The following is a 27,839-nucleotide window of genomic DNA, read 5'->3' on the forward strand; positions in this document are numbered from 1 at the left end:
CCCTCCAGACTGCAGCCATAGCTGCCATCTCAGCTCTGGAATAGGGCAGGTGGGCAATGGCTGCTGGGCCACCACAAGCAACCTCAGGCCCAGGGCTTGCCTTGATTACTACGTCCTGTACAGAAGCAATTTCATTTTCTTTGGCAAGGGAAAAACTTTCACAAAATAAAGGAGTTTTTGAAAAAAAGCTATAAAAAAAGCAACATGTCCTTTGCATTCACTGACCTCTAGAATCCCAGCAGCTAAACAGTTCATGTGGATGTGTGCGGAAGTGCCCTCTCATAAATCCATCCAAGAAGCAGGAAACCGTTCTGCAGAGGTAACACTACTGCACTTACAGGAACTGTCTTCAGCTAGTCCTGAACGACCAGAGACTTCTCCTTCACAAACTGGCACTCGCTTTCTGATAGGAAACTGGATTGACACAAACAGTTCATAAAAGAAAAGCTTGAAAATGAAGTTTTCTTTATAAAACTTCTGCTTACAAGTTTTAAAACTCTAACCAGAAAATCTAGCCGAGCTAACGTACATCCTGCTAAGGAGTGTAAATACTATGATGATGCATAAATACTTAGGCTAGATAATATGTCAGTGATGGTCTCTAAAATACTTGTTCCTCTTGCGTAATGACTAACATTTCTCACAATTGATGGGATAAAGGTATTCAACTTCTACCTTCTACACAAAAGCTGTATTTTCTTTGTAGCTCCTGTGAGGAAGTGGCATGAGTTTTGTGACCATTATTTATTATAACCCTGAGGCTGCCTAGACAGTCTTGTGATTCTCTTTCATGCCTTGTTTTATTGTTCAGGGGAAGTAATCAACACTTCATTACCAAATATGACAATAAGACAGGGTTGAAGTTTCCAATGCTGTAATTAAGAAAGTGTCAGTGTCAGCACTATAAATTTCCTTTTTGAAGGATTTATGACTGAAACGTAAAAAGGTACTGCTCGCTGAAAAACTCTCTTTTCGGATCTTATAGTATGAATTGTGATTATATTTTTTAACAATTTAAGGAGCCTTTAAAAATTATTACAATAAATTTAATCTGAAAAAAAAAAGAATAAAGGAAGGACTATTTTATTCTAATGGCTAACCTCTTTAAACACACAGGCTTTGCTGGGGCCAGGTTCTTCAACTCAGACAACTAATTCTCCAACGCCTTTGCTCAACACACATATACAGGCTTTTTTACTACAAAAAAAGACAGAATGTGTCACCTGATAATTATCTGTGACTCTGATGTCCATACTCTTTACAGGAAGTTTTGTTGTCTGCCTGGAAGGTCCCACTTCGGAGGTTTGAAAGTTGGATGGCAGGAGCTGCTGATTCTGACAGTAACTTTTAATCTTCTATTGTGATTGCAAGGGTGTCTGAGTACTCTTACTTCTGGTGTAATGGATGTACTGAGTAACAGCTGGTATTTCTAAAAGTTACTATTTTATTGGTTTGTTTTTAAGGATTTCTTCATCTATATGGCTGAGATTTTGTTACATCCAGCAATTTATGGAATTCAATGTTATGATCCCCACTGCAGCTATGATTTTCTTCCACGTACATATTTTCTTTGAGTATATAATAACTCTTCAGCTTTAAGAGAGAGAGTTTTATCAGGTAAGCCTGAGGTTGGAAGTTGGTAGGTTTTAGTCTTCCTTCCAGGACACCACTGAGGCACAACCACACTGAAGTGATGTCTAGACTAAAGTCCGGTATACTTTGCAGCAATTCTCAACTTCTGCAGCAAAGTCTCTGAATACCATAAAGATGGTCAGCTCTGTGCCTGTGTGGCTTGCGGGTTGTTCAAGGGTAGTTCCTGTGCTGAAGCTGTGCCATATCACTAGTGAGAAGCCTGTTAGTACCTGGCCTAGCGAAGCAGAACCAGAAGGGGTTGCTGAAGCTAGTATTTGCTGGAACTTAGATTTACTGTCAACATAAACCAGATGAATCCTGGATCTGACAGCTGGGATTTAGAAAATACTGTTATCTCCTGCTTGTAAAATTCCCAGGATCAGCTGCACCTTTCAGCTCTCTGTGGTGTATGGTGTGTGCCTTGTGGCTTTGACCATATAAATGTTTGGGTACTAACTTCTGCAGCTGGGGAAGTTGGCCACTTGGTGCTGGTATTCTGTCACCGTTCATATAATTTCAAAGGTGGCTTCAACACGAAACATTGAAAGTTTTAATGATGAAGAGCTAAAAATAAAGTATGGGAGAGACACTTTGGTGTGATTGATACATATTCTGCTATTCTTGTTCTTTTACTATCAAGTCTCCTGTAAGAGGTTGTTCTGTGAATTTGTAACTGCGTCACACAACATAAAGAGGGAAACTTTGTCCAGGTTTGACATCTGGAAAAATGTGAAGAATCTTTAGCAACATGGTTCATTAAATAGTGAACAATGATGAGATTGTCACGGCCATCTTTTTATTTTGCATTTAAAATGATCCACACCTTTCACAGGTACTGGGTTTTAGGCTCTTTTCCTTTTGTGGTAGTCTATTTTGAATGCACTCTTCAGTTCTGTTCCTGGCAAGTCATACTCATTTGAAACTCTCTGATGCTTTTAATTGTGATAAAGGCTTGTTAGTTTACTTTTGGGAAGATTTCCAAATTTTGCTGGATATTTTCTTCTTTTTCTGACCTAAGCATCTAGGTAGTATTGCTGTTGGTGTTTGTTGCAGAACTTGTTGCCACCAACCCATTCCAGATATTGTTTTCTTTCAGTAGTTTCTGCACATACAGGGTGAAAGTATTAACAAAAAATAATGTTTGACCACTGTTCAACCATTTATAGAGCTGACTGAAGTTACGGAAAACTTTTTTTCCTCTCAATAGATTATAGTCTGTTAAAAGGCATGTCCTTTTCCCTGCTTTGTGCCAGTGTTGGAAGGAGAGATGAAGAGCTGTCTCTGCCAGACTTAACCTCAGTGTTTGGCAACCAGCATTTGGAACATGGGTTCTGCTGCTGTTGTAACGTGGAGCGGCCCTTGCAGAAATGGTCAAGAGCTTCCTCTGCATGGGGAAATCTGTGCCTTGCAAACACTGTACTATCCCTAGCTTTGGTTTCGAGGCATTTTGTTTTGTAGTCTTCTGAACTGGCACGATTTCTTCCCTGTGATGACTTTGATATTCTGCTTATGCATGTAGGAATTTCCTCCAGTTTTATCAAATAGGTATGGGACAAGAACCATACCTCAAATTTCCTGGCAGTATCTGGTCTTGACCTGAAAACAGCACGTCATTCCTATCACTACTCTTCTGAATCCCAAACTGGAAAATATTTTTAGTGTTGCCAGTTGTAAGCTAAAGTGGTTGTGATATAATGCACTTTGTAGTGGATCCCACAAAGCCGGTCAATTTTAAGTCGAAAACGTAATTCCAATGGCAGTAGAGTTTTAAAACCTTTACCTAAGCTCACGCTCTCAAGTATTATTCAATCACTTATCGATTCTCAGCCGAACTAGCAAAATTTCCCCTTCAGATGAGCAGGAGCACAAAGGACCGCAGCCGAACCCAGGCGTGAGGGGGGACACCGCGCCTCTGCTTCCCGCCTCTCGGGAAGGCCGAGGGGGCCGGGGCAGCGTGCCCGCGGCCGGGGCCCTGGGGGGACACCGGCTGCAGGGAGCAAGCCTCGGACCAGCCCCGGGGCCGGCGGAGGGACGAGGAGCCCGTCCCGGCTCAGGGAGGCCGGGCAGGGACCCGCGGCGGGCTGGGGGGACCCGCCGCCACCAGCCCCGGCCCGGCCGGCCCCGCGCGCCAGGAGGTGGCCGCGGGGGGTCACGTGACCCCGCCCCTTCCCGGTGACGGCAGAAGCAGAAGTGGGAGCCCCGGGGCGGCGCGGCGGGACGCGGGGAGCCGAGGCACCGGCACCGGCACCAGCAGCCGCCGGCACGGCCTCGCCGCGGGACCCAGCTCCCCGCCGCTGCGCAGGTGAGGGCGGCCCCGCGGTGAGGCGGCGGCGGCGGCGGGACGCTGCCCGCGGGCGGCGAGGGGCGGCCCCGGCCCGCCGGCTCTGCTCGGGCCCCCCGTGGGCAGCAGGTGGCACCGCGCTGGGGCGGGGCAGCCCGTGCCCGGCGCGGTTCGGGGGCGTGAGGGAGAGTCTTGTGAGGGGAGGCGAGAGCTGTCGGCTTGAGGGGGCTCGGTGAGAGGGCTGGGCAGCGGGCGAGGGGCTGCGGGCTGTGAGGGGGAGCCGTGCCGGGGCAGGGAGGGCGCCTGGCCCGGAGGGGACAAGGGCGTCTGGGAGCTCCCTGAGGGGACCTGGCACCCCGCACCTTGTGTCTGGCCGCGCTCTGCCGCGGGCCAGCCTGCCGAAGAAGAAGGAAGGAAACCTTCACGGTGTCAGCTTGTGCCTGATGGCAGCCCCGTGCCACGCACATCCCTGCCCAGGGGCGAGGGCCCCAGCCTGGGGCCAGGGCTTCGGTCCCCGCCAGGCCATGGCAGGTGGGCAACCATCTTGCTGTGCTTCCCCTCCTCTGCTTTTCGCCAGACCGCAAGGCTCCAAGGGCAGCAGCTGCACGGCAGAACTCTGCACAGAGAGCCATGTATTCATCCTTACTAAGTGCTGTGGTACTGAACTGGTGTCACTGGTGGATGTTCATACTGGTGGTGCTGTGCTGAGGCAGTGCCTGCTAGGGCGAGGTGATGTCTTAAATGCATCCAAAGGCAATGCTGGGGGCAGAGGATATAACAAGCCTTGTGCAGTGCCCAGCTGACATGGGAAAACTTAGAAACTGACTGGAGCTGACTGGAGTTGAACTTTGGATTGCACTTCTTGCTTGACCTTGGGTCCCTGGAAAGCACCTGCTGTGTCATACGGGTGAAGTTATAACAGAGTATGGTTTCATCAGTGATTATCTGAGATGTCCTTTGCTAGCCTGTGCATTTATACTTTGCCTTTACTACAGTTTTTCCTCCCTTTGTGTTATCACAAAGAGAGTTAAGAGTTGTAAACTGATCTTCAGACAAGAAGGATTTGTTTTTGAAATGCTGAAGTACTGTAATGAAGTGAAACTAAATATACAGGTTTTTGGCTAGGTTAAGCGGGGACTTTTTTCTGTGTGCATGTTCCCTTGGTTGCTTACAGCGAGTCTTTCTGACTTTTTAGTCTAAATCAGGCTTTTCAATAAAAAATAGTTACCAAAACCACTCTTACAAAACCAGTAACAAATGGGCCCAGTTCTGCGTGTGGTACAGGACACCATCAAAGTTTAGCTCCCTTAGTGCCTACAGTCAAAGGGAAAAAGTCATGTATTGGTGTCTGTGTCTAAACTCTGGGATTATTAGTTCACTTGTTGAATTGTGTAACTGATGCTGGACCTTTCGACTTTAGGCTTCAATAACTCTTCAGTAGAAGAGCAGTAATGCTTATACTGCACATAAGGGCGTCTTGTACCTCATAACCCCCTGGTTTAGAGATACCCGGATAATGACCCAGATGAGGGTCATTATGGAGTTCTGCTTGTTGATTCAAATAGTTGTGCAGCGATGGGTGTAAGAAGGCTGAGGGGCACCTGTGGGTGACTCTTAATATTTAAAAATTTAGGTCTAATATCAAGGGTTTCCATTAGTTCTTTTGGGAGGTGTAGTATGTTTTACTGTTAGGAAGTTCTCTATGACACTAATCTTAAACTGGATCAGGTTGGTATGACTTGGGATTGAAATTAGACTACAAACACCATTTGCTCTGTTTTTGGAAGAAAGAGCTGTGTTAAAAGGGGAAGTCCAGTATATTATATGCAGCGGAAGCTGTTTAAGAAGCCACCTCTGAGAGACAGTTCCTTTGTACTAAGGGACTAACCTCTCAAAAAACCTGCTGCATGGCCTTTTGTTAAATAGCTATATTTAGAAACTCCTTGTTGTTCTAAGTCATATTTCATTTTACAGCTAAACTTTGTACTGTAAAAGGCAGAGCAGATGTGTATTTTGTTATAGTCTCCTGAAAAACTATACTCATTTAAAGTTCAGGTTTTTATTGCAGTGAAGTGTTACTAAAATGGTTAAACCTGGTTCCAAATCATGGCATATTCCTTTTATTACAGTTCTTAGTGAAAAGAGCAAAGTGAGAAGACAGGGTTTCTTTTTTTTTGTCAGAAAACCAGACACTGTACAAAGATTTTTAATTCAACTTTTTTTATTTTCCCCTCCTTTAATTTCTGTTATTACAAGTCATTGTAGCAAGACAAGATGACTGTGGCTGTCTTGTTAGATGCAAGCCCATGATAATTCAAATCATTATCTGATTAGTTCCAGGGAGTCGGAAAGGATCAGTTACATTCTGGCTAAAATCTGCCACTGCTTAATACCCTTAAAGTTGTCTGTTTCCCATCAGGGAAGGAGGATCAGGGTAACTGTATTTTTTTCAGTATTGTAAGAAAAGAGTACTCCATTTTCTTACTACAAAGCAAGTTTATAGATGTTAAACATCAAATAACCTGAGTAACGTTTTGCAAAACATTGAGTGTGACATGATGATTGACTGCTGTAGAGCGCTTCAGGTTCACTGTGGGCAATGCAGAAGAGGCCACCCTGCAGGTAAGAAGGGACTGTTCGCTTCTCTGTTAGCTTAGAGGAAAAAAAAAAAACCTGTTTATTGAGGTGGTAGAATTCAAAAAGAGGTTGGGAAGATTGCACTGGACAGCTTCAAAGTCAGATTGTACCAAAAGCAGCTAGTGACACAGTGTTGGAAGACAGGTTTGTGGTATTAATGAGAGCGAGCAGAAAAGAGTGCTCTTTAATGAAGAGCAGGTCAGGAGATAATGACATGGGGTGAGGGGGAGGAGGGTTGGAAGAAGTTACGAAGGGGAAGCGAGAAGTGGTATGGTTGAATTAGCTATCGACGCGGAAACTGAAACTGCTTGTGATGGAGAGTAGTGGACTGAGGAGAGAGGAGGAGAACCAGAGGAGATGCTGTGGCTGGTGGCTGCATGTGCACAGAGATTCTTTAAACCTGTCCGGCTCAGGGATGTGGTTAAGGGGGATGGTTGGGAACTGCGTGGCAGTGGATTCTGCTACTTCTGTGAAAACGATACACTTCCTTCTTTGTGCATGGATGACAGAGCAGCTTCCAGGGCATCCTGTTTGTAAATAATCTCTCTGAAGAGTAATCATGCTTGTAATTAGCTGTTTGATGCAATGATGTGTGAGAGACCAAAGCACAGAAACTTGCTAATATTTGTTACAACTGCTGTATATGCATCTCTCTTTCGGCTGTTTTGTGCCAGAATGTGTCCCAAGTGTGTGCACACAAATACCTTCCATCTGATGTATAAGGAAAAGTAGACTGTGTAGGAGAAACACAGCCATGAAGTTTTAAAAGTGCATAAACTGAGACTTTTTAGACATAGGCAGCATTTGTTTTAGTATTTGTATTTACTCATATTTCCCTCTCATTTTCTTTTATAGGTCTCAGAAAGCTGGTTTAAATTCTCATATAGGTCTTATAGACAGTTAATTTCTGATATAGTGCAAGAATTTGCACAAGCTGATGTCATTATTTCTTGTGTTATCTTGTCATTGGATTGCTATGCTTCAATCATCAGCACTTCTTTGCTCCTTGTGATGTAGTATCAAGAAGACAGCAACACTGGCTGCAGAGCCTGTGAGGCTTCTCGGATTTCAGAGGTCTTTTCAGGTAGCAAAGATGCTTCTTTAGTAATACAGGACAAGAAGAAGAACAAACCTGCTGTAGTTCACCATGGGGACAGCGATTTGATTATCTGAAGACAGCTTTAAGAGTGTAATTAAAAAAAGCCCTGGGAGAGTAGAAAGATTTTGAGTATGATTCAAATCTGTTGCAAATATCTCTTCTCAAGTTGATATCTAGATTGTCAATACTTTGGACAAAATGGATGTCCAGGTATTTCTCATAGTAGTGGAAATTAAATTATCCTCAGTTTCAAGAATGAAAAGTTTAACCTCCAGCTCGCATAGAACTCATGAGGTTTTTGTGGAACATAATTCTACAAATACCCTAAAACAATAAAGAAATTCCTATAGGAATGGTGATTCCTGATAAGAGCTACTTTTGTCTCTGTCAGTTAGAGAAAATATCGGTGGAAGGGTTATCTCACTCTATAAAATAAAAGCAGATCTGATGCTTGAGATTAAATTTCTAGGGTCAAAGTGTACATTTTTAGATGTCTTAGGAGACTCTTCAAGTCATCAAATCAAGATAAATATAGTCAGGGTTGGAAGTTTGTTTGAGGAAGTCTATCTTAATTTAGACCTACCAGTAACAGTTGCTGTTTTCTAGGGCAAAACCAGTATTGCTGTTTGAAGGCTTCAGAGGTACATTCTTAAGCCTTAGTGCTACGAGGTGCTGTTGTGGTAAAAGTGCATTTGGACAGAATATGTGGTGTATTATGCTTACATTTTACAATTTATGTGTGTGCATAATTTGCAAGTGATATACTTACTACAGAAAATCTGCTGGATATTACAGAAGAGTATTCTATTCACAATTGTACTAGGTACCCTTTTTGGCTATCTAACCAAGAGCAGTTTGTGAAACCATACCAGAAGTAATCTTTCAGCTGCTGGTTTTATGGGCAAAAATGTTGGAGGCTTGGTAAATGAAATAAACTGCCATGGTCAAAGCAATTGATGCAGTATATTTATATGCTATTTTTTGGTTAGGAGGGGGTAGAAAATGCTATAGAGATACCAAATATTGCTTCTTTAGAAGAGGTTTTTTACATAGTTTGCTTTAATCTGAAGACCTTTTTTTATGTTTCTGATGTGTTCGTTAGATTTATTTAGGCTTAAATGCCTTCTATGTTATGATGTAGGTATTATTTTCCCTGGTATTTCAATGGTTTGCATTCTTTGTGTTTTGCTCTTTTGTCCTTATTACTCAGGTATACTTATATTTTATATTTCTTCCAGGTCTCTCTTGGAGTTTTTTCTGCTTTTTTTTTCCTGTCATAATGCTAAGACTTTAGAGATGTAAATCTGTACCTGTAGTGATGGGGATGTACATGCAGTTGAAGATGTGCGTGCATAAAAGCATACTGGGAGTCATGCCCCTCAACGTGATTTTTATGTGTTTGGGCTAAACAGACCTTGGCTTACTTTATTTTGGTCTGGAACACGGCATACTTCTGTTTTAGAAGACTGAGGAAGCAGTTAGCGGTATGGTGAAGCTCGAAGAGGCATTGGTTTTGCTGAGAAATTCAGATCACAATTCATTGCATGCAGTAGCTGCTCCACTCAGCTCTTTGTTTTTAATAGATTTTGCAGCAGCACATCTCCTAAAGTGTCACTGATACTGCCCTCAGTGAAAACTGTTTGTACTTTCTGTCAGGATGAAACAGCAAGGATGCTGTTAATGTTAGCCGTGTATCTGCCTTGTATTTGAATGGGCGGGAGTCTCTATTGGGTAGCTTTAACTTACACAAATGTGATTTTTAAAGAAAAAAAATGCTGGTTTAAATACTGATTTTTTTTTCCCTTTTCTTTCTTTTTTCTTTTCAGGACACTGAAAACCATAAAAAATTGAATTAAGAAAAAAAAAAATGCCCAGAAAGAGTGTAGACTATGGAGTGCTGCCGGAGTATGAGAGAAGCCAAATCAAAAGGACCTTGGAGTTGGGGACTGTTATGACAGTATTCAGCCTTAAGAAGAGTAGTCCAGAAAGGAGGACTATTCAGGTCATAATGGAAACCAGGCAGGTAGCATGGAGCAAGACAGCCGACAAGATTGAGGGTTTCTGTGAGTATTTGCAAAGTGTACCTGAACTTGGAGTTATTAATAAATTGATGTCATTGTCAAATATTGTTTTAATGAGCCTTTATTAACATAATGAAGTTTTTGGCTGAAAAGAGTTGTAGGAGAAGAATCTTCTGCAGCCTGTTATTTAGATATCTAACACTTCTTCAGTATGGTTAGTGTGCTTTTACTCTAAGCACTGTTCTCAAAGTCTTCATCTTTGAATATGGTGATACTGTGTTCTCTGAATTGAGTTACTGAGTGACAACTGTTTTCCATCGTTAAGCATCAAGATGTCTTGTAAATTCAAGCAAGTAGTACTTCTTTACTCCTTTTCTATCCAGAAGAAAATTACTCCAAATACAAGGAAACTGAATTAAATTTTTATTTTTGTTATGAATGTTAATTTTTATTTTCTTAGGAAATTTGCTGTTTCAGGGTAGAAATCATTATTTAGGACCATTATGGGAAAGTACTAGTGACTTAGGAGGATGAAGCTGTGAGATGTGATGAAGTCCTAAGTTGACAATGACTCTTGATATCTGAACTGACTAAACCCACCATTTATAACAAGTGGGAAATAGAAGGGGTGTGTAAAGCTACATAGGACTGCAAAAGCTATGGTACAAGAATAAAGTGAGACTAATCCTCAGTTCTTACTGAACATGGCTGATGTCATCCAGGCTCAGCCTGTGCTTTTGGGCATTTGTACAGCTCCTGTTAGTACAGTGGAATTACAGTGCTTGCGTATGACTATATGGTAACTTTTAAAAAAAATTATTATGGGCATGATTTTACTGTGCAACTGCTAAATGGTGTTTGTCTTCAGTAAAGTCATTGAATTGTTTACCCGAATTGCCAGAATAATTTATTGGTCAACCTCAGCTAATACGAGGATCTGGGGATATTTGGGAAAAGAAATTGTCATACGAGATATGAGTTTGAGAGCTGGGAAGGTTGAGCAGGTACATTGGAGTGAGTGAATAAATACAGCATGGAGAATTTACAGAGGTGAAATCAAACTTACTCGGCAGAGATAGGAATTTCAGTGAAAAACAAGATAATCAAGGCCTGAGAGAAGAAGAAGGGTTTATAAATGTGAGAAAGAGACAGAGGCATAGTTAAGGGGGGAAAAACCCTCAGAGATATGGACAATAAAGCAGATGTTTCTCCCTGTAACATTTTACTCTTGGGGGGGGCTTGGCTACATGTATGTGAATTCTAGTGGGAAAAAATCTACATGGTACTGTTTCAGTGGTATCCCCTACAGAGAGCAACTGTGCAGGTACTCCAGTAGTGCAACGGACAGGAGCTCCTGGTGTTCTCCCTGGATGTGAGTACACGCTAACGTGAGAGGAAACGGTGAGGAGGAGAATGGAGTTTGTCTGTTGAGTTGCGGATTTTTAGAAGGGTTTTTTTTGGTAAATACAGTAAGTTAAAAATGCATTGATCTGTAAGGTTGCAAAGACAGGCACTGAAAAGTTGCATGATTTTTGGATTATCTGTGCAGCTGTTCTTTGTGTTCCTTACTTACAAGTATTAAATCTCTGTTTGCTGCTGTTTCCATTGGTTCCTGTCTCATTCCTTGTGCAGGGTGGACCTGCAACTGGAAATGTGTTGGAATGAAAGGTTGGTTGTCTGGAGGATGGTTTTATCATTGGTGGTGAAAATATGGTCATATGCAGTGTTCTGGGAAAAAGCAAACAGGTCTGGATCCCCTAATTTAACAGGTATTGTGGATCATAATCTTGCACTGCCCCTGTTTCTCATGTGAAAATGAGGAGAATTATCCCTTCCTGTAATGACACATAAATACATGATATGCCCAGATCCTGAAGTGAGGTGTGCCAGAAAAAAAAGTCCTGAGAGGAGATGAATAATTCAGTTATGAGAGCATGGCTTGAATATGCTTAACAAGTAAAGCCTGGGGTTATGCATAGAGCATTGAGATTAAAAAAAAACAGAAAATGACCACTTAATGGGTGAACAATAGAGTCCTCTGGCAAAAACCAGTATGTCGTCATGTAGTTGAAGACTAAACATAGCTGTTTGCACAGAAGGGCTGAATTTAAAGTTGTACAGACTCTGCATTCCAGATTTTGGGGTCAACTTTTTCAGTGCTTGACATGTGATCTTCTTTTATCAAAGCTTCCGGGGGGTGGTGTGTGTTTGTGGTAATACATCTTGGTAATTAAGTAGTTTGCTCTATGCATATATTTAACACTTTTAAAAGAAGGTAGGTACTATAGTTGGACTCTACATCTGGATATTCCAACATGGCTTGCTTCCAGTTACACAGGCAGTCATTACTTGAGCAGGGAATAAATATAGCTACAGACCTGGGACATACCCAAAGGCCATCTGCCTCTCTCCCCAAAAATTGTAGTACTGTAGCAGTCTTTTTAATTGAGCAAAGTGTAAGTGACCTTTATAACAATGGAAACTTTAGGTCATACTCTAAAGCACAAACATGCAAAATATTGTTTTGTTGTCTTAAAAAGCAACAAATCTGCCCAAAACTAAGATGTATTTTGCAGGCATTGTTTTAGAATATGTCATGAATAGTTGTTACAATTTACCATGAACCGTATCTGAACTACTTGAAATGAAAGTCACCGCAGCTTTAACTTGCTGACAGTGTTTTTACTGAAGAGGAAGGAAATATTTTAGTTAGTTAGTTAGTTATTTAAATGTTGCCACTGATGCTTTTGACTGAGACTCAGGCTTTGTTTTTGCTTGAAAAGTGGAAATATTATGTATTTGAAGCTTTCATATTTGATAAATGAATGGATAAGCTTCTTGAATACTGATGACAGGAGAATTAAAATTTTTATTTCTCTGGAGCTGTATTGAGGTGATGGTACCAACTTTGTGGTAGGAGAAAAGTTGTTTTGGCTTATATATATAAACATATATATGAATGACCCCAAGTATTCACTGGTGGATTGTGTTGGCTTTGTGAAAAATAAAACCCACATTTTTGAGATTTTTTTTTTTTTTTTTAGCGGCTGAGGGCATTGAATTATCATCTCAATTATTATATTGTTTAATATGCTTGTGCTGTGCAAGAAGAAATATTTGTGATGCGATCTTAGTGGTTGCTATTTACATGCGCTACAGTCCAATAATTAATAGTCAGTATGGGTGGGAAAGTGACGATGGCTTCCTGTTGTATGTGTGCCATTTTAACTCAAGTTTGGCAACTGCTCTTTACAGAAGGCAGAGAACTGAATGTTTGCATCTGCTGTTGGGTTTGTGTTTCTAAATCAGATAGTGGGGAGAGTTCTTAAGCTTTGGGACACAAAAATAGGCTGCTAATAGAGAAGATGGAGACTTTTATATTTTATTTTAATCCTTTGAAAATTAAGAAAAGTTTGTTTTTCTCCCTCTAACGGCCCTGTATAGTTTTGAGGATTGGATGTCATAGTGTTGATTTTCTTGCTGGTGAACTGTAAATGTGTGAAGGACACTCAAATTCCTCTAAGCCAGAGTTGCTCGTAATTATTACAAGGGCCTTTTTCAAGTTTGGTTAATATTATTTTAGAAGTGATTTAAGTTAAACCTCACAATAATAAAAAGGCAGCTACTCCTATTCTGGAATAAATTGATCTGTGCAAAGGAGATGTGGGATTAGCTATACTGATATAAAAGTTTAGATAACCCCATGGCTCCAAATGTAGCAGTACTGTGTATTTTAAGTTGTATTACTCTTGAGAAGGCCCTTTTCATTAAAAACCTGTCAGCATTTCTGTTTAGAGTGAAAGAGTTTCTAAAATTATGGTTGTTTCCTGGCTCAGTGCAGATGTGGTTCTCTGGATGAGTAAGTAAAATGGAGATACCTTTATTTACAGAACTCTTTCTAGACCCAGGCCTTTGGTGTGGTAAGAAGTGAGGATACACAAAGGCTAGGAAATCTGGCTTAGTCTCTGTCTTTATTGGTGTGGCTCAGGCCACACAATGTCTAAGTACTGGAGAATTTACACTGACATTCTGGAAGACTTGAATCACCATATACAAAAGGAATTTTTTAATAAAAATGAACTGGGATGAAACCTCTGTATTTTCCTCTAAATGAAAGAATACAGGTTGGTAGTGTCTTTTAGGGAAGAATATGCTATTTCAACAGTAGAGCAAAAGGCTAAATTTTAAGCTGGTATGTATCAAGTCCCCTCACTTTAATAGAGCAACTGAGATTTTTGGTTGCTTTATTAGCTTGGGAGCTACTGCGGTGCTGAGAATGTTGCTACACAGTTTCTTAAATCTTCAAATACAGGATTTTATTTTAGCTTCTGGTAAAGCTTCTAGCTTTACAGATCAGAGAGGGAGGGAGCATTATGCACCAGCTCTTCTATGAGTGCCGGTCCTCCCTGCCCACCTGCAAGAGAGGGGAAAGAGCAACCCATCAGTGTCTGCTCACACCCTTCCTGAGTCGTCCTAATGGTATTGGTAACCTGTGCATGAACGGTCTTTGTTTCCTGTAGAGCTGTGCAGCCAAGAGTTGTTCAAGTCAAGTGAGTTCTTGGATGGTATTTCAGTTTTCATGAGGTCAAGATAGCTGTTGAGCTTGTCCAAGTTAATCAGACTTGCTGAAGACAGTAGATTTTGCTGTTTGTAAGGAAACTGATCCTCTTGTACAATCTGCTTTCCTTGGGTTTATTGTGATCCTGCTCTTGTAAAATGTAGTGCCTTTATAGACCCAAACAAAGATTAAGTTGAGTGACTGTGGGTTGTCTTCCTTTCTTTTTAGCCTGTAGAGTTAGGAGAGACCACCTTTCAAGAAAAGTTAAATAAAGTTTGACCATGTTTTCCATTTTGTGGGAGCTTCAAGTTTTCTTCTAGATGAAAGGGGGAAGATTGGCAATGAAAAGAGAGGGGCTGCCTGTCCTGGAGTGTTTTTCAGGTTTAGTAGAGGCCAGGAAGGTTTTTAGTGCTGCTGCTCTTTTCATCACCTGCTAAGAATGCAGAGTACCTTATGTATGTATGCCTTTCCTACATCAGCTGGGTCCAACACAGCCCATTGTCAAAACCAGATGGATAGAAGGGAGCAATGCACCTTTGAAATATGTTTTTATTGTGGATGTTTGACATACAGTGTTTCATTAGTGTATTAAAATGAATACCAGCAACATGTGCTTCCTTATGTGGGCCAGCAGAGAGCTATGCAAATAACTGAAGGAAGCAGGTCTGAGCTAAATGTGACTGTGTTCACCCATGCTTGGGCTTCTTTTAGTCATCTTGTTATTGTTCTATACATGGAGACATTTTAGATGCCCTAATAGCTCTTAAGATCATCTGAGGGAAATACTTGTAGATGCTGGCTACAAAATGTCGGAGCTTTTTCTTCTGCCTCTTACTTATTAATAACATTTCTTTGTAGTCTGCATTGTCCTCATTTTAAACTGTTAAAGGTAACCTGAAGTTTGCTAGTTGGGCTGTAGGACTGCTTGTGGGGCTCAGAATCTCAGTGCTATTGATCCTAAGTTACGTGGGTCATCAGTGCCAAAAGAATTTGGTTTCATTTCTGATGACAAATGTTTTTCCCTTGAGGAATAGTGTGGGTTTTAGTTGTTTTGTTTTCTTTTGTTCCCCCCCACCCTGTTGTGCTTTGTATGTTGCAGTGTGGTATTAATACTTCATGGGGTCACCCATGCTTTGAAGCCATTGTGGGTTTTTTTTCCCTCCATTTATATTTCTTGTTATGGACGCTAACTCTGCTTTCCGTGGAGCCCCTGTCATTGATTTCAGTAGGAGAAATTCGCTCCGTTTATTGGATAAGAAGTTTTGGTGGAGCATTGCATTAATACTGCCCCACGGATAGACTGACCCAGCAAAAGGTTAGTGACTCTGATGCAGAATGCACGAGGTCTTGGGGAGTGAGGGTTATAAATAGGAATGGTATTTCAGACCTTGTGTGAAATAACTTTGAGGTAATATTTTCACAACCTAATATTAAGCAGATAATGTACAAGGCTAGTTTCACCTGTCTGCCCAGATAGTCAGCTGAGAGAATGGAAGGCTCCTCCAGAGCAAAGTTTAGTTCCTGCTCTGAATTACTCTTTGCTGGAGTCTCTTGCTCTGGCCATTGACTATATAAAAAGCATAGTAACACCAGCTTTCTAACTCTGGGGCAGTGTGGGGTTTTTTGTACGTTGTTTCTTTCATCTATACAGTTGGGTTAAGTATGAGAGTTCTGTTGCGAAGCATTGTAAATGAGAAAATGTAATTTGAACATTGAGAAGAATTCTGAGTGTAAAAGCACAGAAATAAAGGAATGCTTTTTGCCGGGCCGTGGGTCTAAAACTCATGGCACTAGATCTGCAGCTGGTGTCGGAGACCATTGCCAGGAAAAATAAGCAAATCTTTCGGACGTGTGGGGTGGAGGACCGCAGTCTTTTCCCACTGCTTTTCCTTGCTGTAGCACAGCCTGACTTAGAAGCTGCCTGGTGCTAGAGAAGGCACTTGGCAACCTTGATTATGGAGCAGAGGAATGTGTGTGGAGGGGGAATGCGTTCTTCGTTGAGTGATACCTTGTGCAGATGGGACCCAGTGTGCCTTGGCTGTGGATTGTTTACCCATAGGTTTTATTGACCATTGTAGATTCATGGGTTTGCAATCTTGGTAACTATAGTAGAGCTAAAGTAACTTTTGCTTTACCAACATGTGAGAGAAGCTTCAGTTTCCTTGTATGGAGGGAATTGATTTGCTTCTTTAATTTGTAATGGGTCTTTTTCTTGCAGAAACTAATTTATGCATACTAGATACATGACTGTGAAGCTGTGACTTACCAGCATGATTTATTGCAGCGTGTTCCTCAGTGTGTCACTTCCTTATGGTTCTGCTGTGTATTTTTATTGTGTGTTTACCTTTTACAATTGTGCGTGGGTCTGCCTGCTGGCCCTTGGGTCATGCACACCCTGTGTTGTTTCTCTTCACTTCAAACTGTCACAGGCTGGCCACACAATGGGTGTGTGTTGTACATCCCCGTGGTATCTGGGGGTCACTTCTGCCTCCATGTCAACTACTCTGATGTGCCGTTTCTTTGCTTAGATACCAAATGGCTCACAAACAAGTGTACTGTCATAGCTGAGGTAGCGGTGGAGGGAACTACTGGACAGAAAGGCAGAGGGGAAAGAAGGGGTGGCTGAGAGTGAAAAGCGCTTGTCAGTACTCTGTGAAGAGACATGTCTGTGCGACTGTCACCTGGGGTTTGCTGACTGAGAGCTCATTTCCCTACTAACAAATAAGATGTCCCAAATTTCCTCATATTGTGGTATACATATGCATGTGAATAAACTAGAGCACAAAGAGGTTATGGTATTTAACCTTGTAGAGCAAGTAGGTGGCAAGGTGTAAATCTCCAGAAAGCTGATCCGTAATGGATATTTCATTCTTTATCAGATGCAAAGTGCTTTAAGGACAATATTAAGGGAAAGTCTGTGGTGATTAGAGTTTGATTAGTCACTGGAAAATATGTGAGTTTCTGCATTAGTCTTCCATGAATCCTTGTGTTAAGTGATGATTTACAGCCAGGAGAATTTATGCTCCAGGAAATCCTCGAATGTGCAAGTGTGTGTTTCTCTAATTTCTCTGTACAAGCATGCATGTTTCAAGGAATATTCTATTAAGGACATGAGATGATTTATCTTTTTTGATTACCTAGGATTTTTTTTTCTTTCATGTGAAGAGGTAACCTGCTTTTATAAAATTATTTAAACCTTATTTTAATCCCTTAATCTTTGGAAAAGAAAGATTACCTATATTTTTAGATGTTCTTGATTTATTGCAAAATTCTCAAAATAACCTATTGACCATTTAGTTGTGCAAGCGCACAAGAAGCAGCAGCTTTAAAGCATTGGAGGGCCATGTTTAGGAAAACAAGTAATACAATATGTCAGCTGTTAAAATGCTCTTTCTGTATATAGGCCAAGAGGTTAAGGTACAGGTAAGGTTGAAAGAGAAACGGGAATAAATGTGTTAATATTAATTTATTCTGAAAACTTTCTCAGAGGATGAAATACCTGTGTTTGGGAATGGCAGAGATGCAGACCTCTTGTTAACACAATTGCAAAATTATGAAGCAGAGGAATAAAGTCTACTTAAATTGAGGCTTCTGATGCTAATGATATGCCTCAGCATAACAACGCGTAGTAATAATTTCTTTTTTCTTCAGACTTTTATTAATGCAGTGGGACTATCTTATACCATTTTTCATCCTTAATAGAAAGGTATGATTGACAATGCATAACATTTTATGATTAACATGGACTGCTAATTTCACATTGTCTCTCTTCTGCTGTTTTTTCTGTAATACTTTTCCATAAGGTTGTGGGACAAGATGACTGCAGTCTACTTTTTAAATGTTTGCCATCACAAATTCATTTAGTATTAGTGATCTTTCATCTAACCTATGAAAAAGAATTATCAAAGATTGTTAAGTTTACTTGAGATTTTCTTTCTGCTGAAAAGATGAGATTTTACAGAATAAAAAGTAAAACAAAGTTGAATTGTCATATTTCACAGGTATATTCAGAAAAGGAGTGAATGGAAACAAAGAACTAAGTAGATTCATGTTATATGTAGAATTGAAACCTGTGGGAGCTGCTCTGGTTTTTTGTTGATCTGTAAGATCTGTGTTTGTGTTTTCAGATTGTGTTACATTGGCAAGCAGAAATCAGTAGTTTCTGGAAAATGTTGCACCTGGATATTTAATGCTCAAAGTTCACTGGAGAAGAAGTGCATCTATAATATAGTCATATAGATAACGGGGCCAGATCAGGCCACGCAGGATTTGCAGGGTGAGGTGAAATGCAGGGATGTATAATTTAATGCAATGGCCATTTATAACATCACAGATGGTGATGTTATAGCTAACAAGGGGTTTTTTTAACCTTTATTGCTGTATTTTCTGAATTTTATCCTGCAGCATGTTTTCCATGGAAATTAAATTTTTCTAATTTTGCTTTTAAAATCTTTCCTAAGAATGACCTGCCAAAGAGAGCAAATTTTGCTTCTGTGCGTCTTTTTGGCTCTCAGATACATTGGCAAACTTGAAACCTAACACCTAAGAGACTATTTATGAAAATAGCTTAAGTTCTTAAACATAGACATAGAAGGGTGGGGTTTTTTTCCTCCATAGGTTAAACAGATAAGTCATTTAATTAGTAGGATTGTTAATGCCAATGTGAATTTCCTCTGTGGTGGAAAACTTATTTTTTCCCCCCTTTGGAGAAGATGGTATAAACATTTACTGTTTACCAAAGGTACTATGTACCTTTCTGGGAGAAGTGATGAGTACCTAAATATTCTGTTGAGGAGTGTAAAATGAGTGCTTCTTTTGGCTTGGATGTTAGACTTGACTTTGCTAGTTTCTACTGGTGGCCTTTTTTTTTTTTTTTCTTTTTTTTTTTTTTTCTGCTAGAAGAATTTCTTTCTGTCTGAATATCCTTATATGAAGTAATAATAAACTTAATTCACATTGAAAACCCCAAGTCCTTATCTGTTGTTTTCTTTCTGTATTCTGAATACTGTTAAAAAACAGTATGCCATTGAAAAAGTGAATCCACTTCTTGCTCTTTGTGGAGTATCTTTTCAAAGGAACATTAAAATTCACCTTTTTTTCTGTTTTGAAATTGCTGTGTTTCAGTTCTTACCCAGGAGGTCTTTGTGTAAATCTTCAGCTGAGTATTTAGAGCTTGATTTCTGTGGTCAAATGAAAAAAATGAGTGTGTGTAGCCTTTGGCTGCTTTCAAATAATTTCTTCCCTTTAGCAGCTCAGTTCTGCAGTGTTTAATGCTAACTTACAATGACCAGACTTCCTGTCACAACCAGCCAGCGAAACGGAGATGGAGTGAACTTCATAGACCTGAGCACTCCTAATGGGATTGATAAAAGTGAGCGTGAGATATAGGTACTCCAGGACACTTTCCCCAGAATTTTACACAGCAACATTTTGTTTTCTTTTGCTGCACAGAGTGGAGCGTAAACTTTTTTGGGCACATATGTAAATTTTACCCTATTTTTACCTTGTTTTGTGAAGATGTCTTTTAATTTTTAATAAGAAACCAGTAGCTATTTGAGATGTATGGTCCCTTGAATTCAGAGCTCAAACTGGGAGGGGCTGTAATGTTGTGCTGCTGAGCAGTCCAGTGAGAAGTTATTAATTTAATGGTAATTTGTTTTTACTCTACACGACAGCTCTGTGTGACCTGATTACTTAAAAACCTGTGGGTTTAAAAGGTGCGCTTCTCTAAAACTTACGTCAGTCACACAGCTAAATCCCCAGAGGACCCCTTGGAAAGGTAGTCATGTGTGCTTTCTCAGGATGCACTGCACCGTTTCTCATGTTCCATCCTTGTAACTGTGTTCAGATAATTTTGTGGCTTACCTATAACGACTTCCATGGCCCACTGAATGTCTCACTAAATTTCACTGTTTGAGCTGAATTACTTTCCATCCCACGTCTGCACTGTCATGCTGCAGATTTCTGCTTTCATGTGACTTTGTCCTTCTCGGAGAGAAGCCTCACCTTGTTCCCTTTAGAGTTACACAAGATCTGCATTTCATTTCTGCCCTAAATAAAACAAGCTGTTAAGACACACCTTGTATAGTTAATCTTTAATTTTGCAGAAGTAAGAACAAAGCCATTGTCCTCACTAGCCACTGTGAAGTACATTTACAAAAGGATACTAAAATCTTTTTTCATTCACTGGGTGCTCATTTGCACATAGCCTATGTTGCAGGGGGCAGTTTTTACCTTTCCAAAGTGAAACCTTCTTTGGAATGTTTTGTAATGCAAATTGTTGAAAAAAATGTGGATTCTGAAAACTGGTTCTAAATTGCAGAATGTTGCTATATACATAAACACATGAAAATGCAAATATATTCATGCAGAGAATGCCCACCCCATGTTCACAGCACTTAGGTGATCAGAGTCCCTTATTTTCCTCTCCAAAACATTGTCAGTAGTTTCCCTTTAGTCTCCTTGAGACTTACTGAAAATACCTGCTGAAGTAAATAGTGCTCATGGCTTGATTTCTGACTCTGTTAAGTCTCCTTTGAATCTCTCTGTAGAGGCTTTCTTTTTCATTAAGTACATAAATCTGAGCTCTGATCCAAGCTTCGTTTTGTGGCTGTAGACACTGAAAGACTCCTGGGGACTTTGGACTTTGAATCGGGACCCTTACCTTACAAGACTCTGTAGTCCATAATGCCAGTCTCAGCTGAACTTCTACACTGTTTATCAAGACTTTTCTGCCAAGGATACTTTGCTAGGTTGACAGCCTCTAAGGTTTTCTGATTTAACCCATTTACATACAGTCTGCCTGACTGTCCAGCCTAAAAATTACCTGACTTGACCCAAGCCAATGTGTGCACACACGCCTTCCTGCAGTGAATTCAGACGGGCACTCCCAGCTAACATAAGGTGTTCTGCCGTTGGCCTCGGCTGGTTTTAAGCAGGGTCTGTCCCTATCCCAGTTGTCTGTTCAGGTGCTGAATGTTTGCGCTGCCAACCAGAGGTGGGTGTTGTGTGAGCATGAGGGCAGACAGAGGCAGAACTCCCTTTGAATAGCAGTGCTGGTTTGTTTTCTCCTACTGGAGTGAGGAGCGCAGTGTTGTTGTGTACAACAATGTAATGTTTTCTGCAGTTCTCCTGTTCACATTGTTCTTACCTTAACGTCTTCTGCTCAGCTTGCACAGCACCTACTGTAGTGGAATCCAAGTTCTGTTTTACTGTCTGCCTCTAAGCATAACGGAAGGAAGGGTAACAGCAGTTCCTACCTATTAGTGTGTGAGTACATGTGATCACTACTGCCAGGTTATTTGAATGGAGATCAGTGGAGATGTTGAGGATCAAAAGTTGACTGTTGTTTATGGCAGCAGAGAGCTCTAGCAGGCGCTCTGGAAGGCACTGAGCAATTAATCTGTGCAGTCTTTGGAAAAGTAGCTATGTAGTAGTGTAATGATCCATTGAATTAACCGATTTGCCAAGCAGCACACAACAGCAGGAGCTGAAGTTCAGCAGCTTCAGGCTCAGAACTGCCACGAATACTGCACGTCCAGATCAGAGCCTGAAACAGGATGGTAATTGAAGGTGCCTTGGAGTCCAGTCTCGTTAAAGAGCCACTTGACGGAGTTGTCAGAATCAATAGGTGACTGATGAGGCTGCCAAGGAGATGCTTTTAACCCGTGGAAATAACCACATAAAAGAATGGATGCAATATAAGCTAGTGTTGTAGGTTTTTAGAGTGGCACTAGACTTCTAAACTGGCTGGGGACTGAGTGCGTTGGGAGTGTCCTTGTATTTTTAGGTGTGAGTCAACTTCTCTACAGGGCATACTTTGATTTATGTTTCTTTGGGAAGTGAATTAATCTTCTTGCATTATTTTATGGAAATCGCACCTGCAGGCATATTGGATTTTATCTGACACTGCAAGCTGCATATGTCCAGTTCTGTGATTTTTCAGGTGTATTAGACTCCAGAAATATCTGTCTGTGAAGCTGGGTCAGGATACGGCTCTGCAATTTGCACAAGGGGTTGAGAAGAAGGAAGGCTCCAGTACTTCAAGGCAGTAAAAAGATAGAGTGTCAGAGTTGTGCTTGTAGTTCTGGCACAGGCATAAAGTTACATTTTAATTGTTCAGTGACAGATTGCGCTATAAAAAGTTCACAGTAACTGCGTAACAGCTAAGTTGGTACAGTTGATTTACTAATCTGAGTCTGAAACATGTTGCAGCTTTTCCTGGTCTGTTCCTTTCTTGGTTCATTGGGATCAGCCTTTCTGGACTTAGTGGGCACCGTGTGGAGGGTGCTGGGTGACTCCTGACTACTTGGGGAGATAGAGTTTAGCAGAGTTTAGCACGAGTCCAAAATTTATGCTTGCTGTGCATGTCTCTTTTCCCCCTCTGATTTTCTGCCTTGGCGTTTCTTTCAATAATATGAAATAATACATCCTAAATTACACTATGAAATGTCATTAAAATGCATGCAGGTAGTTTCTATCAATTTTTTGAAACTGTAACGTATTATATGTTTCTGTAAAAGACAAAGAATATTTAATAGAACTTGTGTTTTGTACATCAGTTTCATGTATTATTTGAGTGGCCATAATGGTATCTTGGCACAGTTTTGAAGGACATATATAATATGTTGCCTGAAAAGTACAGGAATGTAAAATTCTGAATTTGAGGGGTTTTTATATAAAATACTTCTCCCCCATTTTGTTCTCTTGACCATTCCTCTGTTTATTGAATGTTTAGGAATGAGGGTATAGTAATCTCTTTTTCAAAGATAAGCTGGAGAAACTTGGTTACCAGAGTGAAACCTGTGCATACAAAAATCCTTGTGCCTATATGTATATATACATATGTTCATGCAGGAGAATGGGGTGCGAGGGTTGAAAGGTTGTAGTGCAAGGAAAAGAACTGTAGTAAGTATATGTAGCTGAGGGGAGACATTGAGTAAGTTTGTGTGTTTGTTTCAGAGGTCAGTATGAGGTAAGAGCCACTTGAAATGACAACAGCAATGCACGTTGTGAAATCTGTTTTATCTCTGCTTATAGTTTATACTTTGAGGGAGTCTTCATGGTGTGGTGTTCATATGTGTGGATTTACATGAGTCTGAAATGAAAGGTGTGCTTCACATTGAAGTTAAAACTGTTTGTCAGCAGGGATTTGTTGGGTGAAAGGAAAGCAGAAGGTCTGATGGAATTGCTCTTCTTGCCCATGGTTGGAATGAGCCAGCGTGATGTGCAGTCCCATGCTGTTTATTGCAGTCATGCAACCTCCTTCCCTCTCCATTTGGGTGTTTCTGTTTCTGCATCCTGATTCTTCTCTGCTGATAATAATGTAAATTGGTGGGCTTGGATCATCTTTTTTAGACCGTGGCAATTTGGGATGGATATTCAGATACACCGCTAGGGATCTAAGTGAGACTCTGCATGGTAAGGGGATCAGAGCCATCAGTAGGAGCTTTTGGTTGCTGGTCATTTGCGATAATGCCATGAATTTATTTTAGAAGTTTGCATACAAATTTAAGGGCCTTGGCCAATCTGATATGCAGATCTTAGGAGATGTTTTCATGGTGTGAGAGGGTGGCTGAGACACAGAGGTTGAGACTTTAGAAGCTCTGTCTTGAAAATAATTACACTTGGAAAAATTAGTTTAAGAAAAATGCTTGTGTCCTGTGATTAGTAAAGGTTAACCTCTGAGATCCCATTTTCCCAAGGTATGTTGTTTAATAACTGGGAGAAAGGAGTGTCTGGTGGAAAGTTTGGCCTGGGATGCTTTGCAGAGAATAAGAAATTCCAAGATGCAGTAGTGTTTCATTATCAAGATGTTACTGATGCACTTCCTTGCTTGTCTCTCCCTCCCTTCCATGTTAACATCCTAGAAACCCAGCGTTACCCAGGCTGAAGCTTTAATCAGTCTTCAGCTCCCCCTCCAATGGCAGCAGAGTTGCTTTTTCGTTATGTTATTAACTATATTCTGTTACTGATGAGGTGCTTTTTTAAAACAGGGGTTTTATATTGTGGCGTTCTTAAATGCATGTTCAGATACTCTCAGCTATTTTCCTTGGATCTTGCTAGGTCCAATAAACACATTTCAGGAGCAGCCATGAAATGTGTTTCTTCACTCTTCATCCTGTAGCTTCTAAGTCAAGACTGCCCAGAAGTGGGAAGAACTGTGTATTTGTCTGGTCCACAGGCAGAACAAAACCACTTCCTCAGTTTTCTAATAAGTATCTTATCTTGACAGTGCACATATTTCTATTTCAGTGCTGTCTCATTACTGTTATGCAGGCCATGTAGCCAGGGTTTGATAAAAAAAGGAGCTGACTTGAGGACATATGTGCTTGTGCAGTGTTCCCATTCTGCTGTGCTCTAATATGTACCTGTGTTCTGTAGGAAGCAGTAAGTTGAAAGGGGTACAGTAGGTTATGTTAAATGACAGAGATCTCTTTTTGGAGTTGACCAGGAAAAAACTCACAAACATTTTAATTATTAGGCTAGATTTACTTTTTATAGTCCTACTTAAAATATTTTTCTTGCGTCAATGACTGTGCTAGCTTACTAGCTGACAAGGTTAGCTGACTATCTAAGATCTAATGCATAATTTTTAGCTGAGCAAGTTAGAAGTTTTATCTTTTCTTCTTTGTTTCTCAACAGTTGTCATGGCAATTGAATATTTCTTGCTTAGAGTAAATGCCATTTGTGAAATCATGTCTTCTGTAACCCAAAGGGGCTATGTTTATATGCTTTGTCCATGGATAATCAGTGATAGTGAAATAATAAAAATGACAAGTTATTTTTCTTCATCTTTTGGTCCTTCTCTACTGCTTTCTGTTAGTAACATATTTAGTTGTGGGTTCATGGATTGCAAACTGGTACAATGTGCATTTCTTGCCCAATAAAGTTATGTAGTGTGTGTGTGTGTATATATATATATATATATATATAATGTACGTGTGCATGCTTTGAGTTGTTCATCTTATTGTTTCAGGCTCTGATGGAACATAAGTGCAGTTGTACTGACTGAATGTTGTTTCCTTTCAGTGGATCTGATGGAAATAAAAGAAATTCGCCAAGGAAAGAATTCAAAGGACTTTGAGCGTTGCAAAGCAAAGCACAGAGAAGAACACTGCTTTACTATTTTTTATGGTACACAGTTTGTCCTCAACACCTTAAGCTTAGCAGGTACTTTTTCCTTCTTTATTTCTTCTTTAAACCTACTGATTGAACAAATCAAATACATTGATGGAACAGAAATGCAAAGAATACTGCAGTTTTGACTTCCACAGTTCAGGAGTACATCAGATATTTAAAATCTGGAGATAGACCTTTTACTCAGCCCTTCACATCTGTGAACTCGTGCATTTGTAATGTTTTGCTTTCAAGTTGTGTATTGTGTGAGTGTCATTTCTGATTTGCTCAATCATTTCTAGCAAGGTAGACTTTTGCTCATTAAATATCTCTAGTAAGGTTTTCAACACTGAAGAGCAGAGGTGACATTGTCCTCTTGAAAGTCAGCAAAGGATTCAGTGTGGCCAGAATATTGCCCTGGCGTTTGTAGTCTGGCTAGAACAATTCTGGAAACAATAGCCATCAAGAGTTAGACTACAGCTGTATCACAGAAGCTTTTCTATCACCTATGAACAATGGCAGACTAATTTCAAAACATGAATTATTAGTTTGGGTTGTGTGTGTGCATGTCACCTGATAATACTAAACCTCTTCTAAAGAAGTATTAGGGGACCATAAATAAAATTGGAAGGTGATAAATTGAAAATAAACAGATCCGTGTGAAACAGAGGGAAGTTGTGTCCTGTATCTGTGAAAAGGGTTGGGGCACTTCTTATTTCAGGTAAGATTGTCTAGGGTCACAAACCCAAAGATTTTGAGATGAAAAGGGATAAAAATTCTTACAATGCAGGCTGAATACAGTTTCTAACTAGTGGAGTTTACAAAGAGATTTCTCCTCTAAAAAGTTTTGATGGATTTTTTTGTTTAGAATCATATAGATGATTTATTTGGAGTGATAGTTCTCTCTGTCCTGTGCAGGAACACACTTGTCCATTTAAATCATTAAATTCATTGCAAAAACTTAGTGGGAGAGAAGAGTAGTGCTTTGTAAGTGTTTTAATGCTAACAGTATATTTTTTTTAAAAAATGAATTAATTTCTTATTGCAGCACTAGAAGATAGGGTTTTTTTTTTGCAATCTGATGGCCTGGAAATTAAAGACTGCTTGTGACTAATCCATTGTTACAGGCTTTTAATTTTAAATAAGTTTTACCATTGTTGGCTGAAGTCTGTGAAAATTTTGAGCAAGTGGCTGTGCTTGAGTGCAGCTGTGCCAGGTACTTCAGACTGATTTCCTGTAACAACCCCCCTGTCCCTCCTCCATGGCAGTTCTTAAAACCAGGCCTCTGCCAATACTTTGAAAACATTTGGTACCATGAGATACGTTGCTCTAACGCTGAACTGCAGAACAACATGATATAACTTTCAGTTAAGGGGGAAATCCTTTTCCTTGTTACAGTGCTTTGTCGTGGTTTCTTAAAACAATATAAAAAAATTGTTACTTAAAGGGAATGGTAGCTGTCATAAAAGGCAGAATTGTCTTGGGAGAAGAATTGGTTTGGCAGTGACAGTGGGTGTTCTTTCCAAAATTGTAACTAATTTAAAAACATTTCCATGGGGAGCTGAGGCTGGGCTTTAGCTTCATCCTTGGGGGATAAAGAATTGTTTGAAAATATTTTTAAATAAAATGTAATTTTCATCTTTTGAGAAACTCTTTTGCTGAATTTTCTCTTGAGTTTGCAGAGATTACATCTCCTGTGTGAAAATAATTTTCCAGAATTGGTTTAACTGAAGAATGCTTTAATGAAATTTCAGAACCAGCATGCTAAAGCAAATGGACTTTACCCAGCTGGAGGCTGTAATGGTAGCACCTCATCCAAAGCCTAAAAAATTGGTTTCAGCTTAACCAGTATTCCATAGGGAAGGCTATACCCAGCACACAGTTCATCATCTTGCTTCTGTTGGGTCAAAGCATTACCAAATGTGATCACATTAAATGATGTGGAGAACTCTCCTGGTTTGGGACGTGGAAAGGCAAACTACATTTAAACCAAAAGAGAACAGCAATAAACTGATTTGTAAGGTTGGGAGGAAGATGTACCTGGCTTCTAGTGTTAAGCCGTGTAAGGAATTTTAGACCTTTTAACTTCGATTAAAATGTGTTCTATATAAACTATACCAGATTTGTGCATTGCTCCCTTCCTGTTCCTCTTGCCTATGTCTAGTCTAGAACAGTCTGTGTTTAGAGGCATGGTTAGGACAGACAGGAGGTGGTTATGTCCATCAAAAGTCAGTACTTCACAATTTTTCTTGTAGGTTGCTTGGGATATAATGAAGTAGCTTTATGCTGTAACACACGGAGTTCTTTTTTCTGTGCGCTTCAAGTTGCTTTAGATCTAGGTCCCTGGGCTTTTGTCACTTTGGAGATAGAAGATAAGAAAATTAACTTTGACTGTGTTACTATAGGAGCTCAGCAGTAGTGTCATAGTCTTTCTGCTGAGATATTGAAACGTATACCCTGATAAGCAGGCTTCTAAAAGGAGATATTTTTTGA

General features: G+C 40.3%; 1 protein-coding gene across 1 annotated transcript in view; it reads left to right on the top strand.

Moving 5' to 3' along the window:
• Positions 1–9,494: 9,494 nt before the first annotated feature.
• PLCG2 (phospholipase C gamma 2) overlaps positions 9,495–27,839 on the top strand; it is a 57,894-nt gene continuing 39,549 nt past the window's right edge. The window contains exons 1-2 of the mRNA XM_074913051.1: positions 9,495–9,712; positions 25,260–25,400. Coding sequence (XP_074769152.1) covers positions 9,517–9,712; positions 25,260–25,400 — 337 coding nt within the window. The 5' untranslated portion in view covers positions 9,495–9,516. The remainder of the gene's footprint in view (positions 9,713–25,259; positions 25,401–27,839) is intronic.

This window comes from Athene noctua, chromosome 9, assembly GCF_965140245.1.
Source record: "Athene noctua chromosome 9, bAthNoc1.hap1.1, whole genome shotgun sequence".
NCBI lineage: Eukaryota > Metazoa > Chordata > Aves > Strigiformes > Strigidae > Athene > Athene noctua.